General features: G+C 40.2%; 1 protein-coding gene across 1 annotated transcript in view; it reads left to right on the top strand.

The window, feature by feature from the left end:
* The window catches only part of LOC127416479 (polypeptide N-acetylgalactosaminyltransferase 14-like), an 86108-nt gene that overhangs the window by 45305 nt on the left and 21835 nt on the right, over nucleotides 1–18968 (top strand). The window contains exons 4-6 of the mRNA XM_051655867.1: nucleotides 7855–7922; nucleotides 15376–15441; nucleotides 17072–17193. Of these exons, the coding sequence (XP_051511827.1) occupies nucleotides 7855–7922; nucleotides 15376–15441; nucleotides 17072–17193 (256 nt within the window). The remainder of the gene's footprint in view (nucleotides 1–7854; nucleotides 7923–15375; nucleotides 15442–17071; nucleotides 17194–18968) is intronic.

Below are 18968 nucleotides of genomic sequence, written 5' to 3'. Positions count from 1 at the left end.
CTTTAAAAAGCTGGTCAGCAGAAGGAAGCATGAAGTGCTCCAAAATTTCTTGGTAAACGGGTGCAGTGACTTTGGTTTTCAAAAAACAGAATGGACCAACACCAGCAGATGACATTGCACCCCAAATCATCACAGACTGTGGAAACTTAATACTGGACTTCAAGCAACTTGGGCTATGAGCTTCTCCACCCTTCCTCCAGACTCTAGGACCTTGGTTTCCAAATGAAATACAAAACTTGCTCTTGGACCACTGGGCAACAGTCCAGTTCTTCTCCTTAGCCCAGGTAAGACGCCTCTGACGTTGTCTGTGGTTCAGGAGTGGCTTAACAAGAGGAATACGACAACTGTTGCCAAATTCCTTGACATGTCTGTGTGTGGTGACTCCTGATGCCTTGACCCCAGCCTCAGTCCATTCCTTGTGAAGTTCACCCAAATTCTTGATCGATTTTGCTTGACAATCATAAGGCTGCGGTTCTCTCGGTTGGTTGTGCATCTTTTTCTTCCACACTTTTTCCTTCCACTCAACTTTCTGTTAACATGCTTGGATACAGCACTCTGTGAACAGCCAGCTTCTTTGGCAATGAATGTCTGTGGCTTACCCTCCTTGTGAAGGGTGTCAGTGATTGTCTTCTGGACAACTGTCAGATCAGCAGTCTTCCCCATGATTGTGTAGCCTAGTGAACCAAACTGAGAGACCATTTTGAAGGCTCAGGAAACCTTTGCAGGTGTTTTGAGTTGATTAGCTGATTGGTATGTCCCATATTCTAATTTTTTGAGATAGTGAATTGGTGGGTTTTTGTTAAATGTGAGCCAAAATCATCACAATTAAAAGAACCAAAGACTTAAACTACTTAGTCTGTGTGCATTGAATTTATTTAATACACGAGTTTCACAATTTGAGTTGAATTACTGAAATAAATGAACTTTTCCACAACATTCTAATTTATTGAGATGCACCTGTATATATATATATATATATATATATATATATATATATATATATATATATATATATATATATATATATATATACACTATATTGCCAAAAGTATTCGCTCACCCATCCAAATAATTTAATTCAGGTGTTCCAATCACTTCCATGGCCACAGATGTATAAAATGAAGCACATAGGCATGCAGGAATTCAGGTGTTCCAATCACTTCCATGGCCACAGGTGTATAAAATGAAGCACCTAGGCATGCAGACTGCTTCTACAAACATTTGTGAAAGAATGGGCCACTCTCAGGAGCTCAGTGAATTCCAGCGTGGTACTGTGATAGGATGCCACCTGTGCAACAAGTCCAGTCGTGAAATTTCCTCGCTACTAAATATTCCACAGTCAACTGTCAGTGGTATAACAAAGTGGAAGCGATTGGGAATGACAGCAACTCAGCCACGATGTGGTAGGCCATGTAAAATGACAGAGCGGGGTCAGCGGATGCTGAGGCGCATAGTGCACAGAGGTCGCCAACTTTCTGCAGAGTCAGTCGCTACAGACCTCCAAAGTTCATGTGGCCTTCAGATTAGCTCATGAACAGTGCATAGAGAGCTTCATGGAATGGGTTTCCATGGCCGAGCAGCTGCATCCAAGCCATACATCACCAAGTGCAATGCAAAGCGTCGGATGCAGTGGTGTAAAGCACGCCGCCACTGGACTCTAGAGCAGTGGAGACGCGTTCTCTGGAGTGATGAATCACGCTTCTCCATCTGGCAATCTGATGGACGAGTCTGGGTTTGGCGGTTGCCAGGAGAACGGTACTTGTCTGACTGCATTGTGCCAACTGTGAAGTTTGGTGGAGGGGGGATTATGGTGTGGGGTTGTTTTTCAGGAGCTGGGCTTGACCCCTTAGTTCCAGTGAAAGGAACTCTGAATGCTTCAGCATACCAAGAGATTTTGGACAATTCCATGCTCCCAACTTTGTGGGAACAGTTTGGGGATGGCCCCTTCCTTTTCCAACATGACTGCGCACCAGTGCACAAAGCAAGGTCCATAAAGACATGGATGATCGAGTTTGGTGTGGAAGAACTTGACTTGCCTGCACAGAGTCCTGACCTCAACCCGATAGAGCACCTTTGGGATGAATTAAGGCGAAGACTGCGAGCCATGCCTTCTCGTCCAACATCAGTGTCTGACCTCACAAATGCGCTTCTGGAAGAATGGTCAAAAATTCCCATAAACACACTCCTAAACCTTGTGGAAAGCCTTCCCAGAAGAGATGAAGCTGTTATAGCTGCAAAGGGTGGGCCGACGTCATATTAAACCCTATGGATTAAAAAATGGGATGTCACTTAAGTTCATATGCGTCTAAAGGCAGATGAGCAAATACTTTTGGCAATATAGTGTATATAATATTAAAAAAATTACAAAATAATATATACTGTATATACACAGTATAAGTTATTAGCTTTAATTTACCTCAGAGCACATGTAGGTGTCCTTGCTGATGTTATACATGCTCATTTTGGAATGAGGTCTGACACATAGTTTAATCTCCGGCATGCTCTTCAATATTTATCTAAAGATTAAACAATTACAGAGTGGATCCCCTCTGGGTACCTTGTCGCTATAACAAGTGACCCAGCAACACAATTTTTCCATATCTTTCAATCATTTCTATATACTTTCAAGTGAAACTACTCAAAACATACATAACACCTATAGAGTCCCATAGAAAAAAGCAAACGCTTGTCAGATAAAATCGGCAGACGGCAAAAGTTGCTAAGTTAGACAAGCTCATCAATGGATCAGTTCAGAGTAGGCATGTGAAAAGTACTTTAGTACCAAGTTTATAGTAAAATACTGTAAATGTAATGCTAACTGTCTTTCTAAATTATCAGTAGTGCCAAGTACCAAGTATGAGTCCCCTAGGACTGTCTGTCTTATATGTGGCTGCTTTTAAATTTTCATGTGTATTTGCATGTGCTCTGTGGAGAGCGCTCATGCCTTTTAATATGGCTGTGCGTATGAATGGTCAAATACACTTCCTGGTCAAATTCCCAGTCTTGGTAAGGTATTAATTTAAACACAGAATATAATGAATGTAAACAGGCGGGACAATAAAACATGCATATTTATGTCAAAATAACAGATCTGTGCATTAGGCCTTGCAGTGTAAAGGCAGCCTGATATACCTGTTGCTGTCAATTATGTCTTGAAAAACATGAAGCAATATTTACTTAAAGGGGTCATGGCGTGAGGAATCAAATTTTCATATAAGAGGTCATTGTACTGTAAAAACATATGGTAAGTTTCAGAACTCAAAACTTTCTCACTGCAAAAAGAGCATTTGTTGAAACCAAGCCGCCAAAACAACTCGTTCTCTACTTCCTCCACAATGTGATGTCACACTGTCGTTGACATTTGCATCTGACCACCTCAACATCAACACATCAATGCCTACTTTACCTTATAACTTCCGTATAACTTTCCTTCAGGATCAGTGCACATGTTTAATTTTTTTGGGCAACATGAAATGGTGTAGTTCCAAAAATTTACTGTGATAAACCCTTTGGCCTTTGGTTTCATGAAAAAATGATTGGAACGGAATTAACTGGTTATAACCGGTTACAAGCATTAAAAATAACGTTTCCACTCTGGACCAATTGAAAATCATTTTGTTCATGTTTTTGGTTACATTCAGAATTCTTTTTTTTTTATTTAATTCTTTTTGGTTTTCGTTCCTTGAACCATTTTAGTCCCTGATTTAGACTTCTGAAATTTAGAGGGTGTGTCTCAATCAGCTCTATAGTTCACTAGTCAGGGCTGATCAGGGAGTCTGTGATTTCAAGGGCTGTCTCAAATTGCAAAATCGTTCCAGGTCACTGAAACTTTTGCTCTCTAAAAACTCTTAGAATGCACCATAAAAAGGATCCTTGCTCACTATGTCCCCTTACCAGAAACATCGTCATGACTTCTGAAGGCTTTTAATATTATCGGCCGATATTAGCCTTTCGCCGATATATCGGTATCGGTCTATATGTTTACCGATATGCGCAGATATTAAAACTTTTTTCAGAACATATAATGCAGAAAACAATGCTTTAGAATTGGTGTTATAACGTAGTTTGTCCAGCAGAGCACGCTCCGACTCCATTGTTTACAGAGCTGACTCTGAACTGACGGTGGTTCTGCAGACAGGGTGGAGTGAAGCGGTGTGGAGTTAGCTTGTCAGTGCAGTCAGTAATTTAGTAGATTGAAAGGTAAGCAGAGCATCTTTTTGCAGCTCAGCAGACAATGGTGTGGTGGTAGATTGTGTTTGTTAAGTGTTGATTTCATGCTACGTTGTTACCTAGTTGGTGAGACGCAATGCTGGAAAGTAAATAAACAACGTCCGGCTATTTATTGTATTTTTATTTATTCTTTATTTTAATGATCAGCATTTGACAGATACTAAACAATAACACTGATGTTTATTTAGCTATTTATTTTATTTTTATTTATTCTTTATTTTAATGGTCAGCATTTGACTGATACTAAACAGTACTGATGTTTTTTAAGCTATTTATTGTATTTTTCTTTTTTTTTTTTGGTCAGTAATTGACATACAAAACAGTACTGATGTTTATTTCGCTATTTATTGTATTTTTATTTATTCTTTATTTTAATGGTCAGTAATTGACATACTAAACAGTACTGATGTTTATTTAGCTATTTATTGTATTTATATTTATTCTTTATTTTAATGGTCAGCAATTGACTTATACTAAACAGTACTGATGTTTATTAAGCTATTTATTGTATTTTTATTTATTCTTTATTTTCTCAGTGTTTATTTCTAGAATTTGTTGACAATGTATAACAATAATGTCAAATATTCTTTGATAAAAATATTTAAGAAAGCAGCATTCCGAGTACTTTTGCATAGTCATATCGGTGCAGAATTGGTGAACAATCCACACAGAAAAGGTCTGTTTTCATTCCGGCTCAAAAATTAACTATATCGGCCACCATATCGGTAATCGGTGAATTTTCCCACTCTAAAATCGGTATCGGTCTCAAAAATCCCATATTGGTCGGGCTTTACTTTTAAATTATTTGAAGATGAGCACAAGAGTAAAACCATAAAGTCAAAGCCTTATTTTATCTTTAAAAAAGATTTTGTTCGTAATATCTTTCATCCATAATAACCATGAAATGGAATCAATCTTTTAAATATAGATGCAAGCGGCAATCATCGGGGTCCAAGCTAGGGTTGTGCAGTTTACCGGTACTAACGAAGTATCACGATACCAAATGTAAACGGTATGATATCATCTTGTTGCTAATTTCGGTACCACATTACAGTATTCTGTAATTAACTAAATGCTATGAGATGTGACAGTTTTGAGATGAAATCAATGACAATTTGAAAATAAAATAAAAAACCTCTGGAAATGGCCAAGTGTGATCATTAAACAGCAGAAGAATGTAATTTAATTAAATATTATACAGTCACATGCGCTGCACGCTACAGAAGAGGTGCTGCTCTGCTCTGCCATCTGCTTAAGACACACACACGTGCGCATGCATGCGCACTTACTCACACAAATGCAACACACACTACTGGTGCTTAATTTTCATGCAGTGTGTTTGAAGTATAAACGGCTGTTAACACTTAAATGAACTCGTGCAGCTAGGAGATTTCAGCTCCAGAGTCATGACAGGATTATCCCAGCATTAATTAGAAGCTTGATATAAATAACCCGTCAAAAACAGGAAGAACTCAGAGGTCTGTAAAAATAAAAGTCCTGCTTAAATAAAAGCTCTATTCAACTGGATGTGTGAAATTGAAGACTTTTTTTCATTAATGTTTTCATTAATACTGTAAAGCTATCTCTGTTGTACAGCATTTTATTTTACAAAACATAAAATTGCATTTTTTTGTACAAATAAATAAATAATTATTATATTTTTATTTGCTTAAAGCTGTATGTATCAATTTGATTAAACACCATTTTATCATTACATTTAATTAAAATATTTAACATGGAATCCAGAAAAATGTAAATGGAAATCGCATAATTTGTATCTGTGAGACTTTATGCAGTTCTTTTAATCAAGTCATTTTCTGTGTAATTTCATCACAAATCTGAGGCTTTTTATTCGTTGATTATAGTTTTGATTAATTATCGATACCGAGGTATCATCGTGCCAAAGCCAAAATTTTGGTATCAGAGCAACCCTAGTCCAAGCACATATGGCCAGAACATGACTAGAACATTAGTCTTGGGGACTAATCACATGGACGTGACTATTTTGGGTCATGGTCATAGCGCCACCACCTGGCAGCAGGAAGTGTGGCTTTTACAACTGACTTTAAAATAGTCCTTTTATATTTACCCAAATTGCTTCAGATTTGTTTAGAATAATGTCAAATGCCAAATGCATGTGTCCACCTTGCATTGTTTTCCAAAAGCCACTGGGTGGAAATGGACCCATGGTGCTTGGGCCCGTCATCGCTGATTGCAGCTATATTTTTATTTGCTGTTGACACATGGAAATTAATCAAATTTAGCACATGTCCTCAGACAATCCTGGTGTGTATATGTTTTAAGTTTTATCATGTTTGGACCTTGTGCACACAAATAAAAGGCAAAATAGTAGATATGCTTCAAACCCAAAGAATTACTTGGTTTATATCTTCTAAATGATTGGACAAATCAAAATTGTTTGAACAACTTTTTGTCAGGAGGGTCTGTATATGATGTATACAACATTTTGTACGAATTGGGAAAAAGGTCTAGGACGAGTTTGTAGAAGTACAGTTTAAAAAAGATCAAAGTGGAAGAAAAATTCTTGCGAAAATTGAAATCCACATGACCAAATGATCTGGGGGCACTGATGGACTCAGAAGAAACAAAATTGTTTTATTTATGGCCCTTGCTGTTCTGAAGTTATTAGCAAAAATGCAAATTAACTCATAGTGTCACCTCAGTGTTTGAGAGGAAAAAGATTGTTTGTGGGATGCTCACCAACAGCTCTTTAGTGATTCCAGATGGATTTGAGGTGTATGTACGTATGAATGGCTATGTGTCTTTCTGTGTGCATGTGTAGTACAGGGGCGAGTTGTGATGAATGTGTCTCACTGACTCAGACATGTGGAAACACACCTGTGAGCGTGAGTACAATGCAATCTGTCACCTAGCATGAGGACAAAGAAAAGAGGTTTAGAGGAGGTCTTTTACCCTGAAGCATCACTACAGAACTGCATACACATCACTGTAGCCTCCACATGCCTGATTACTTAAATCTTTATTGTTTGTAAGAAATTAAAATTGATCCAGAACAACTGCAGTATTTTGTGGTGTCCTTTTCCAATCTCTTGCATTATATTAAAAGTATTTTCAGAAGTCAAGATGTTCCACTGAATAGTTTAACAAATCAATTATTAATAATTCAATTTTGGTAGCTAATAAGACTTTCTACCCAGAAATAGATCTTGTAAGATGAAATGTTGGATTGGATGTGAATAATGACCTGGAAACGAACTCCGCTGGTTAAGTTTTAGAGTATATTTTGAAATTAAAATTGGTCCTTCCTTTAAGGTCCTTGAAGGAAAAATTAAATTTCCTTGCAAATAATTTATTTCATTTCATAAATATTTATTTAACTTGGGCAGATCTTGTATGTGAAAAATTTCTTAGTTAATAAAAAGGCCATGTTTCATTTTAATTTAAAATTAAGTGTTAACTTTATAGCTGATTACTTATTTTTATTTATTTTTTATTTGCATTCATGTCTGTATTTTAAATAAAAATGTGTAAATATACTGCAAATAGACCACTTGAAAGATAAATGCCATAGCCTGCAATTAAAGTACATCCTGCTATTAAGTTAACAGCAGTTTAAAAAGTTTTAATTCTGTTTCTGTCCAGTGTGTTGAATCGGACCCCTGTGCATCTAATTCATGAGATCATACTGGTGGACGACTTCAGCGAAGATCGTGAGTACCAGCACTGTGTATTATAGCATAGGGGTGGGCGATATGACCAAAATCTTATATAACAATAAACAGTCATGTGAAAAAGATAGGACACCCCATGAAAACCTTTGTCTTTTTCAACATATGGACATTAGATCTTCATTTTAACAATATTGAGAGATGGAGGTAATATAAATAAACTAATAAAACTGAAGAAATGTATTTTTAAAATTATTTGTAAAATGTACTAAATAGAAATTAGCAATTTTTGGTGAGGAAAAAGATAGGACACCCCCACATTTATTTACTACTTAAAATGCATAAAATTAGAATCAGGTGCACCACATCAGGTGCAAAAAATTAGAACATCGTTAGAGAGGATTGTGGAGGAGCCTTTAAACCTCAGACATTTAGTTTGGTTTGCTCTTGATTGTTGAAGTGAGTGAAATCACCATGGTGAGATCAAAAGAGCTCTCTGAGGCCTTCAGAAAGAAGGTTGTAGATGCATATGAGTCTGGGAAGGGATTTAAAAAAATCTTCAAACAATTTGAAATCAACCATTCCACTGTCCGGAAAATAATTTACAAGTGGAGAACATTTAAAACAACTGCCAGCATGCCCAGGTCAGGCCGTCCTAGCAAGTTCAGCCCAAGAGCAGACTGCAAGATGCTTAAAGAAGTCTCCAACAATCCTAAAATGTCATCTCGGGAGCTACAGGTAGCTCTTGCAGTTGATGTCGAAGTACATGCATCTACCATAAGAAAGAGACTGCACAATTTCGATTTGCATGGGAGGTGTGCAAGGAGGAAACCCTTGCTGTCAAAAAAAAAAAAAAAACATCATGGCAAGACCAAAGTTTGCCAGAGAACACCTAGACAAAGACCAGGACTTCTGGAACAATGTGCTTTGGACAGATGAATCCAAAGTTGAACTGTTTGGGCACAGTAACGTCATGGTTACTTTCGTAACCTCCGTTCCCTGATGGAGGGAACGAGACGTTGTGTCGATGTCGTGACACTAGGGGTCCCTATACAAAATGCCACAACTAGCTGAACTGTGTTACGTGGACTAGCGGTGCGAGACGGGCAGACATTTGTGTGCCTCGTAGCCAGAGCATCAGGCTGTCACGTAACCTCCCCCAACGCTGCTATGAGCGTCGAATGGTCCTTCAGGAACAAGTCGACTGCCCAACAAATAGGGACAGGCTAGCCCAGCCGAGGCCTCTTTTCCCTCTTTTTTTCTCCCCAGAAAGAGTGGAATTTTGTTAATGGACTGGGATCCGCAAGTGTCCACGTCGGGGGGGGGGGGGGGGGTGTCACTCCCAAGGGGAAGACACCGCGGAGACCACACCCCGGGTATTTTGAGTGGAAATAGGGTCCTCTGCCCAAGGAAGACACAGTTTACTGACAAGGAAACAATTTTGCGGAAAATATCACATGGGGTTGCCTTCGAGGTAACCAGCACATGCGGAGCACCTACCTCAGTACAGGGCCTCATTAGCGCACTTACTGGCTGGCAGCGAGTTTCTCCGCAAACTCAACTGCCACAGGGCTAAGGAGAAAAGTCATCCAGGGATCACAGTCTGTGAACAGTACTGGGAGTCAAGAGCGCACATCTTCCCTTCAAGGAAGGGGAAAGGTGCTATGCGCAAGCGGTACACCCGGCCAGTTGTTCCGGAACTTACCTGCTCGTGCCTGCCACTACTCAGGACGAGACCGGCTCAACCCGGAGATTGTAGAACCTTGCAAAGGTGTTGGGTGTTGCCCAGCTGCTCTGCAGATGTCTGCCATAGAGCCGCCACTGGCCAGGGCCCAGGAGGTAGCCACACTCCTGGTAGCCGCTCCGCCATCGAGGGTAGCGAGAGCGGGGGAGCTGAAAGATCGGGACCGGGCAGTAAAAGGTGCCTCCCAAGATCTTGTCAGCTCCTCATGCACTTCCGGGTTGAAAGGAACCAGGGCGGGGCATGGCTGTGGGCGGCACCCCGAGCCCAGGAATCAATCGTCGAGCCGCGAGGGTTCAGGGGAGAGTGGAGGGTTCCACTCTAGCCCGACGCTCGCGGCCGTCAGGGAAAGCATGTCCGTCATTTCCGCGTCGGCCTGAGACTGAGCGACCGATCCTGAAGGAGGAAGCCCAGTCGAAGCCTCGGCGTCAGACCAGACAAGCCCGCTCTCCGATGCTGCGCTCGATAATTCATCATCTTCCGGGGTGCCGGACGAGATGTCAAACCTGCCCTGATACGAGCCGGCGATCTTGCCCGAGAGCCCAATCGGGGCAAGCGAGCGTGCTGTGGAATGGGAGGTCCATGGGGGGATACCCGGCGGAGGTGGTCCCATTGAGGTCCCCAAATCGACCCCAGCGCTAACCGGCACGGCCTCATACCCGTAGGTAGAATGACTGAGGCGGGGAGCCGCTGGGGTGGCTTGCTTTCTTACAAATGCAAGCAGCGACTGCAGCGTTGCCGTGGTCATGCTCGCAATGAGGACATGATCCATCCACGAACGACGTCTCCACGTGAGCAGCTCCCAGACACGTAAGACAGCGATCGTGGCCATCAGAAGCGGAGGGATAGCAACCGCAACCAGGAATAACACACAAACGGAAAGGCATCTTTAAAAAGACGTTCCGTGTGTGCCACTCTTTTATGAATGGAAAATATACTCTTCAGAATATACTCTTTTTTTTTGCTCTGCCGAAGCGCCCAGGGGCATTCTCTGCACTGCAAAGGCACAGAGGGGGAGAAGCCGCTGAAATGCGCAGTCTTTAGCGAGGTGAGTTGTTTTAAGAGGAATTGTATTCAGTACACTGAATGCAACCGCTCGGCTCCGAAGAGAAAATCTGAATGAGTGGTTGCATACCAGCTCCTTTTATACCCGTATGTCCGGGGAGTGGCATGCAAATTCCACTTGCCAATTCTCATTGGCCTTTTTTCAAAAGATCAGAGGTGTTTCAGGCTCCCAAGAGTGACCCCTATTGTCACTACATCGACACAACATCGAGTGAGGGACAGATAGGGAACAGAAGACATGTGTGGCGCAAACCAAAGACAGCATTTGAGCACAAGAACCTCATACCAACTGTTAAGCATGGGGGTGGAAATGTCATGGCTTGGGGCTGCTTTGCTGCAGCTGGGCCTGGCCAGCTCACTATCATAGAATCCACTATGAATTCTTCATTGTATCAGAGGGTACTTGAGGAAAATGTAAGACCATCTGTCCGAAAATTGAAGCTGAAGCGGATGTGGACTATGCAACATGACAATGACCCAAAACATTCCAGTAAATCCACCAAGGAATGGCTCAAAAGAAAGAAATGGAGAGTTCTGGAATGGCCAATTCAAAGCCCGGATCTTAATCCTATTGAGATGCTGTGGGGTGATTTGAAATGGTCTGTGCATGCAAGAAACCCCTCAAACATCACACAGCTGAAAAAATTCTGCATGGAGGAGTGGGAAAAACTTTCTCCCAGTCGATGTCAGAGACTGGTAGACAGTTATAGGAAATGTCTTATTGAGGTTATTTCAGCCAATGGGGGCAATACCAGCTATTAGGGCATAGGGTGTCCTAACATATTGCTCAGTAGGAATTAGCAATTTTGTACATTTTTTGTTAAATAAATTATATCATGGTTAAAATTTCATTGTCTACAGATATTGTTTGAAAGAAGATCTTTATGAAATATTTCATGGGGTGTCCTAATTTAATTCAGTCATTAAATTAAAATACTTTATGGATGAAAACTACTTCTTCTTATATAATTTTTTCTTTATTTGGAACTTGACAAACATAGTCAGAGTTAAAAAAATAAACAAACAAACAAAAAAACATTGGTGGTATTCAAAAAGTGGTAATCAACCTTACCACAATGCTAAATTTCACATTTCAGTCTGATGTTGTTGACTGGTATTATTATTATAAAACACTTCATTAGGATCTTAATGGTTTAAGTCATCTCTGTAGGCAATATTTGAATATCTGAAAACAAAGCTAATTTGTTTTCTAATATCTAACATCATTTGAACTGAATTTTATTAAGGGTGATGTAGTGTAGTTTAAAAACTCTGCATGACAGATGACATAATTGTTGGCATATGACACATTGTTTTAGCTGTTTTCCTCGTCAGTGTTGGTTAGAATGTCGGGCTCTCTCGCCGTTTGAGATGTTTGACTTCCTCCATAGTGCTTTAAGGTAATTAAAACTCAAAATTCAGTAGATTTAAAAATTTTCACAAGTTTTTAAGTTTGTGCCGCGATAGAGAGAAACCGGCTGAGTAGCAGAAGTGTCTGCACTCGCATGCACTTTCATGTTTGAGAGACTGCATGCACTAAAATCATGTGAAACACAGCTGCATGTGTCTGATGAGAAGCATATTCAGAACGCAAGATTATTTTCATTGAATTAGCCCGAAATTTAGTTGGGTGGCTGCCGAAAAATTGTCAGTACCTGAAAAACCGTGTTTCTTCAATTATCTCAGTCTCACATAAAGCCGCTCCGCCTTCCTCCTCCATTTCTCCAACAGAATGTGTACCGTGTACGTGTTACGTGAATAGAATGAAGTGCACATTTCTTGCACGGGGCGGTGGTTTTGCGTAAGCGCGATACAGACGATAATTTAAAATGTATACTGTTTGTCAAATTTCTACCGGTTTATCATGTTTACCGATATATTGCCCACCCCTATTATAGCATATTTGAATTTATATACAGTAGGTGATACAAAGAACGGTAATGACTTATAGAGTGAGTTACAGAGATTACACTTGGCTTTATTTGTATCTGGAAAACACAAAACACAAATTCATATTTGAATGCAGTGTTTCCCCTAGGATTTTTTTCTGCAGTGGTGATGTGTGCACGTCCACAAGCCCGCAGCGCTGGACCCGTATTAACGTGTGTTGGTCGAACAATAGATTAAAACAAGGATGTCAAACTCAATTTCAGCCTGGGCTACATCAGGGTTTATTTGTTCCCTCAAAGGGCCCTTTGAAAATGTGGCACCAGCACCTGCTTTGATAGCACCCATGCAAATAATATTACATGTTATGTGCTTTGAAATGCACATTTGACAGTACAGCACTGATTTTGAGTTTGGGATGCAGATGAAAATATTAACAACAATTACATCTGTGGAAAAAATGAACACCTAATTTTTATATGGCTAAATTGAAATATTCTGACAGTGTGAATAAGTTGGGTCTTCTTTACAGATTCCTTTCATCAGGCTCCTACTAATTAAACTACAGTCATGTCTTGAAATTTCTGAAGGCAAACAAAAGAACTTACATTTTCCTACAATCAGAGAGCATTACAAGAGTACAGATTTTACACAGATGGAAAACTGATAGCTTGGTCCATAATTATGAAAATGCACCATAGTTCTTCCATAGTATTTGTAACAGAGTTAAGGATGGTAAAGGAGGAGGCAGAAACCGAATGCAGCATCAAAGTAATGTTTTTAATAAACTTAAACACAAAGGCACACAAATGTAAATGCATACAGGGCAGCTGCCTGTAGCTCTCTCCCGAACTGCCACATCTCGTTGCACTTATCCCTCTCCTCGGCTGATTAGCCTGATTGGGGGCCGGTCGTGTGTAGTCACGGCCGGCCCTGCCCTCCTCCTTGTCACAGTATTCTTAGTTTTAACAATGATATTTGTAATAGTTCATGGTAGCCATAGGTAAAACCATGCATGGCTCCTCACTACATTTAAAATAGTCTGTTCGGTTGTGACCAGTCCACGAATTACCACACTTGCTCTGCCCTCATGCTGCTATGATTAAACCGTGTCGATAATTGACCCGTGTAGCACTGTTTCATTCTGCTTTTGAAGCGAATAAAATACGCTCCAAAACATACAGATGACAGGGGAAGGCTCATTTATATTCACGAGGAAAGCGCTAACTGATTGTTCAGTGAAACGCTGCGATCCCCTGCCATCCCACGTTTCTGAAATGACCTCGCGGGCCACTTTAAATTAAGCGAGTTTGAAACGTGTTGTTATGTGGTAATGTCACTGTGAGTAAGTGCATGTAATTGTGTGTGTGTGTGTGGTGGGGTCCCTTTTGCAGTGTGGAAAGCGCACAGCTGTCTGGGGCTGGCAAGCGTTATGTTGCGTCAAGAATATTAAAGGGGTCATGTCATGAGGAATCAAATTTTCCTTGATATTTTGACATATAAGAGGTTGTTCTAATATAAAAACAAACTGTAAATTACAGAACTCAAAACTTAATCCACAATGCAATAAAAGCATTTTTTGTAACCAAGCTGCCAAAACGCCCTGTTCTCTACTTCCGTAACAACTCTACGTCAATTGGGATACTCATTAATTCAAGACGGCCTCTACAGCAACATCATCAACGCCTATTTTAAAATCATTGCACCCATGGTCCCGTCCACTTTTGCTCACTTGGCTCATAAACAGAGAGAAGAGCAAAAGCCCTACTGTCTGTGGCCTCACTACTCCTGAACACAAAAGGGGACTCATCTGGACTATTTTGAATTACAGTATTTTTGTATATAAACATGTACTACACAGACAGCTTTGACTGTTGTCATCTCTCTGGCATGTTTTTAAAAGATGTGGTGTCAAGTTTCAACTCTGAAGAGAAGATGCGTTTCATGAGCTGCTGTGGCTTCTGTTGTTTTGTTGCTTTAACTGCTCATCAAACTGTTCTTTCGCCTATCAGCGCTATTTTTAATTGTTGATGTAAACATGCACTAGATGGACGTCTTTGACCATTTTGATTTGTTTTCCGGCAATGTGCATCTCAGTGCAAGGTGATAAACTGGATGTGTGCGTCTTGTAAAGCAGTCATAAAATGAGTCTTTGTCAAGGAATTGTCACTGAAGGATATGGGGCATTTAATAACTCTAGTGGACCCGTTAAAAAACTTAAGTAAACAGTTATATACAGTATATTCTGATGCAATGTGTTGGATATGCGTTGTGTGAAAATCGTGAAATGTAAATTTCTAGTGTTTTGTTTTTGTTTATTCTCTTCCGATTGAGTTTAAAAAATGGGCGAATTTGATGGGCTGCATGTTGTTAGCCTATCATAACAGAGTTTTTTGTTATTAAAAATTGAATTAATTGAATTAAACATTGAAGTTTAAAGGAGGAGCTGAGGCAGAAATCGAGCTTTTCAGAAAGATGGTCAGAGACGGAGTCGAAAGTTATCATATATTACAAAATTATGACTGTTTTGGTGAAATAAAACTTTACTAACATTATCAGTGGACCTCAGGAAAGATAATGAAACTATAAAAAAGGAGCATTTCATGACACCTTTAAATTAACCATGTGAAATCCCAGTAGTGGTGCTCATAATTCAGCAGTGATGCAGAGCCGTTGCAAAATGCATATAGGGGAAACACTGGAATGTAATTACTGCACTCTTTAGTTACAGTAATATATTTGAGAAATATTTCAAATTGCAGTTTAAACAGATAAATACATTTATTTTCCTTTTTCTTCCAGCAAATGACTGCCTTCTTCTCACCAAGTTGCCCAAAGTAAAGTGTCTTCGCAATCGTCATAGAGAAGGTAGGTCTGTGAGGACATCTGTCACTCTCGCTTGCTCCCTATGAATTAAATATTTAATATTGGGCTGGCAACATGCCTTTGTAATAACATACAGGCATTAAAAGCAGCTGTTTACTTTTCACTGGTGTACTGGTGAGTGTTTTAACAGCAGGTGGTGCGTTATTGGAAGGGTAACAACAGACTGTGAAGATGATTACTGCACATTGACTGAAGCTCTAGCCAGTGTTTCACACTTTCTTACATGTACCAGTTGCACAGGTTGAAAACTCAGCAGATACCGTTCCCCATCATGCACTTGTACTGTCATCCGTATCTTTCCATTCAGGTGAACAGATATTGAATCTAAAGGGTGACGGCACATGATTAGTTTGCAAACAGCTTGCACAGACAGAGATTTAAACTCTGATAAAATATGTTATTAAAAAATATATGATATAAAAAAAACAAGTTTAGAAATCCGTTTGTAAGAAGAACATTTCTGTGTGCATCTAACAGAAAACATTTGTCTTCAAACTGATAAGTAAATCAAAGTAAATCTTGATTGGAACAGTGCATCCCTAGTTCTTATGTTGTTTTCTTGGTAGTTACTTACTGGGCCAAGTAAAAAAAATAAAAATAATGTTTTATATATATATATATATATATATATTTTTTTTTTTTTTTTTTTTTTTAAAGGTTGCATAAAACACTTTGTATAGGCAAAATGCTCTGAAGGCTACTTAAAACAGTTAGTGGTGCTATTAGTGGTGCTTTCTTAAAGCAAAAGCAGGCATTAATAGTATTGATAATTAATAGCAATAATAATTTAACATTCAATAACCATTGCCACTTGAGGAATAAAAGCAACTTTGAAAAGTCCTTAATAGTAATGATCCATCCACTCGCTGCTTCCTTCCAGTTTATTTCAGCGCTCCACAGTTCCATTACACACTGTCACATATTGTCGCTTAGACAGTATTGATTAATGCATAAAACCCCTGTGCAGCCAGCTCTGCACAAGAGAAAATTGTTAAAAGGTTTAAGGCATTTAAACCTCATTGTCGTCCTGGAGCTACAAACAGGGTGTGCAGTTCTGCTATGTTAACTCTATTAGCTGTAGGTGAATGTAATCTCTGCCATTCTCTCTCTCTCCCTCCCCAGTCTCTCTCTTCCGTTGTCCCTTTTCCCCTCTCTTTCCTTCTCCATCTGCCCAGCGCATACACAGAGGGCCACACTAGCTTAATATGAAATGCACACACACACAAATTGCTCTCAACAACTCTATAGAGAGTGCGTTCATCCATCTGGAAAATACAGCCTTATTGAGGATGAAATGGAATTTTTAATTGGCTGAAGTTGCCATGCAGCATGAAACTTTGCACGAGTCTTGCATGTTTACAATTATTAAGCGTCCTCAGTCAAGCTCTACTGATTTAACTGCCTTGCCTTCATGGAAAAGTTACTTGCTCTGATTCGATAATAACCACAAGGCCTTAATTGTCTCTTCACCTAATCAGATTTCAATGGCTCTTGTCATATCTTTCACTGTGATTGAGTTTGTTGAGATAAGTATTTGTGAACTGAACAGGATTTTCAACAGATGTGTTGGGAAATCTGCAGCTTTGATTGATGGTGTCTGTGTATGTTTCAGGACTGATCCGGTCCAGAGTTCGAGGGGCGGACGCTGCTGGAGCCAGGGTCCTGACCTTTTTGGACAGTCACTGTGAGGTCAACAAAGACTGGCTGCCTCCATTGCTGCAGAGGGTGAAAGAGGTTTGGTTTCACATTCATTGTGTCCATTGCTGGGGCTTTGTTCAGGAGCTGGTTTGGTTATTAGCAATAATTAATAATTATCAAAGATAATTATTAATTATTAAAATCAATAGAACATTGATTAGAATCAACATTAGCTTATTAATCCTTCAAATCCACAATTATCAAAGATAATTATTAAAATCAATAGAACATTGATTAGAATCAACATTAGCTTATTAATCCTTCAAATCAATAATCATCAAAGATAACTATCGGTTATCAAAATCAATAGAATATTCATAAGGATTAATATTGCCGGGGCACCACCCTGGAATCAGGACTAATAACCAGACACTATAGCAGTCTCAATATAGGGTTGTTCTCTTAGGAAAGTCGACGTCCGGAGAGCATCGACATTCAAAACGAAAACAATGAAGGCTTGAATCCGAGCACTGACATCCCCTGCCAGCCCTTGGCACAGGTGCATGCAGAACAATACCAAAACACTTCTCTTTAAAGTATAACAAAATTTATCGATATAGTAATATCAATTAATAATCAGTACAATGCAGTCGATAAACTTCCCACTTCCAACTACAAACTTAACAGTAACATGATTAGATATGGTAACAGATAAGCCTATAATACATGAGAGGAGGGTATGTGTGTCTGTGTGAATGGGCGTGTGTGTCTGTGTGAATGGGCGTGTGTGTGTGTGTGTGTGGGTAAGGAGAGAAGGAGTGCACAAAATGGCGAGTGTGGCTCTCGTGGAGAGTACGTCACGTGAGGTTTCCGGCCAGAGAATGTGGCCGCGAATGTGGGCGGAGAGACTGGTTAATGACGTCTGCCCGTTTAACGTGTCTCTCTGCTGGTATGATAACTTTGGGACAAAGTTGGGCTCTATGGCCAAGTTATCTGTTCACCAAATGTGTGCGGGTATGTTTGTGAGGTGTCGTGTGAACAGGTTTAGTGATCGTGGGAGAGATGGCTCGTAATCCGTCCGCCACAGTATAAAATTCTCACCCGCGATGGCAGAAATGCACAAACAGTCCAACATGGTTGGATGACAACACAGCAAATCTCATTCATGGTAACAGTAAAGTAAAGTAATACCTTGAGTATTATTAGCAGCAATGAGCGGACTCAGCGGTCCGTAAACTGTATAAGCAATAACCTTGATACACAAGAATAACACACTATAATAATCTATCTCTGCCCAGACGTAAACCTCTTACTTGAGTCGCGTGAGGACGTGGGTAGAATGTGTGTTCATCCATTGTTTGACTCCGACTCGGTTCCTTGAAGCTTGGGTGATGACGGGAGGCCGTTTCCTTGCTCTGTTGGTGGGCGGTACGCCGGCTGATTCTCGGCGGGTTGGCATCAGTGAAGTCGACTCGGTTGAAGGAAGAGAAATATTCTTTCTTCACTTCTGCAGGCAAAAGGGTGAGACACGGATTGCTCGGCGGTCTCCTTCGGATCCGTTTGCATGTTCGGTGGAACATGGAGAATCTTGGCTCGTCCAGCGATTGTATGGCCAAAGTTCAGGTATGTACGTTACTTCCTTGGGCAACGAGGCTACACCTGGTAGCAGCAGGGCTGCAACTAGACGCGGCGCATACTATTGAATCTCTGGAGTTTTATACTCTCGATGACATCATGGTTGAGGGGCGTGTTCTGTCATGCGTTTTATCCAATAGGAGTTGAGAGTTTGATCCTTCAGAATTTCACATCTAGGTGTAAAGTGAGCAAGGCTTGATGGGATCTGTAGTCTGTTTGGACACTCTTTGTTTGAT

The sequence above is a fragment of the Myxocyprinus asiaticus genome, chromosome 25 (assembly GCF_019703515.2).
Source record: "Myxocyprinus asiaticus isolate MX2 ecotype Aquarium Trade chromosome 25, UBuf_Myxa_2, whole genome shotgun sequence".
Taxonomy (NCBI): domain Eukaryota; kingdom Metazoa; phylum Chordata; class Actinopteri; order Cypriniformes; family Catostomidae; genus Myxocyprinus; species Myxocyprinus asiaticus.
The sequence above is the reverse complement of the archived record's forward strand: the minus strand, read 5'-3'. Positions and strand labels throughout refer to the sequence as shown.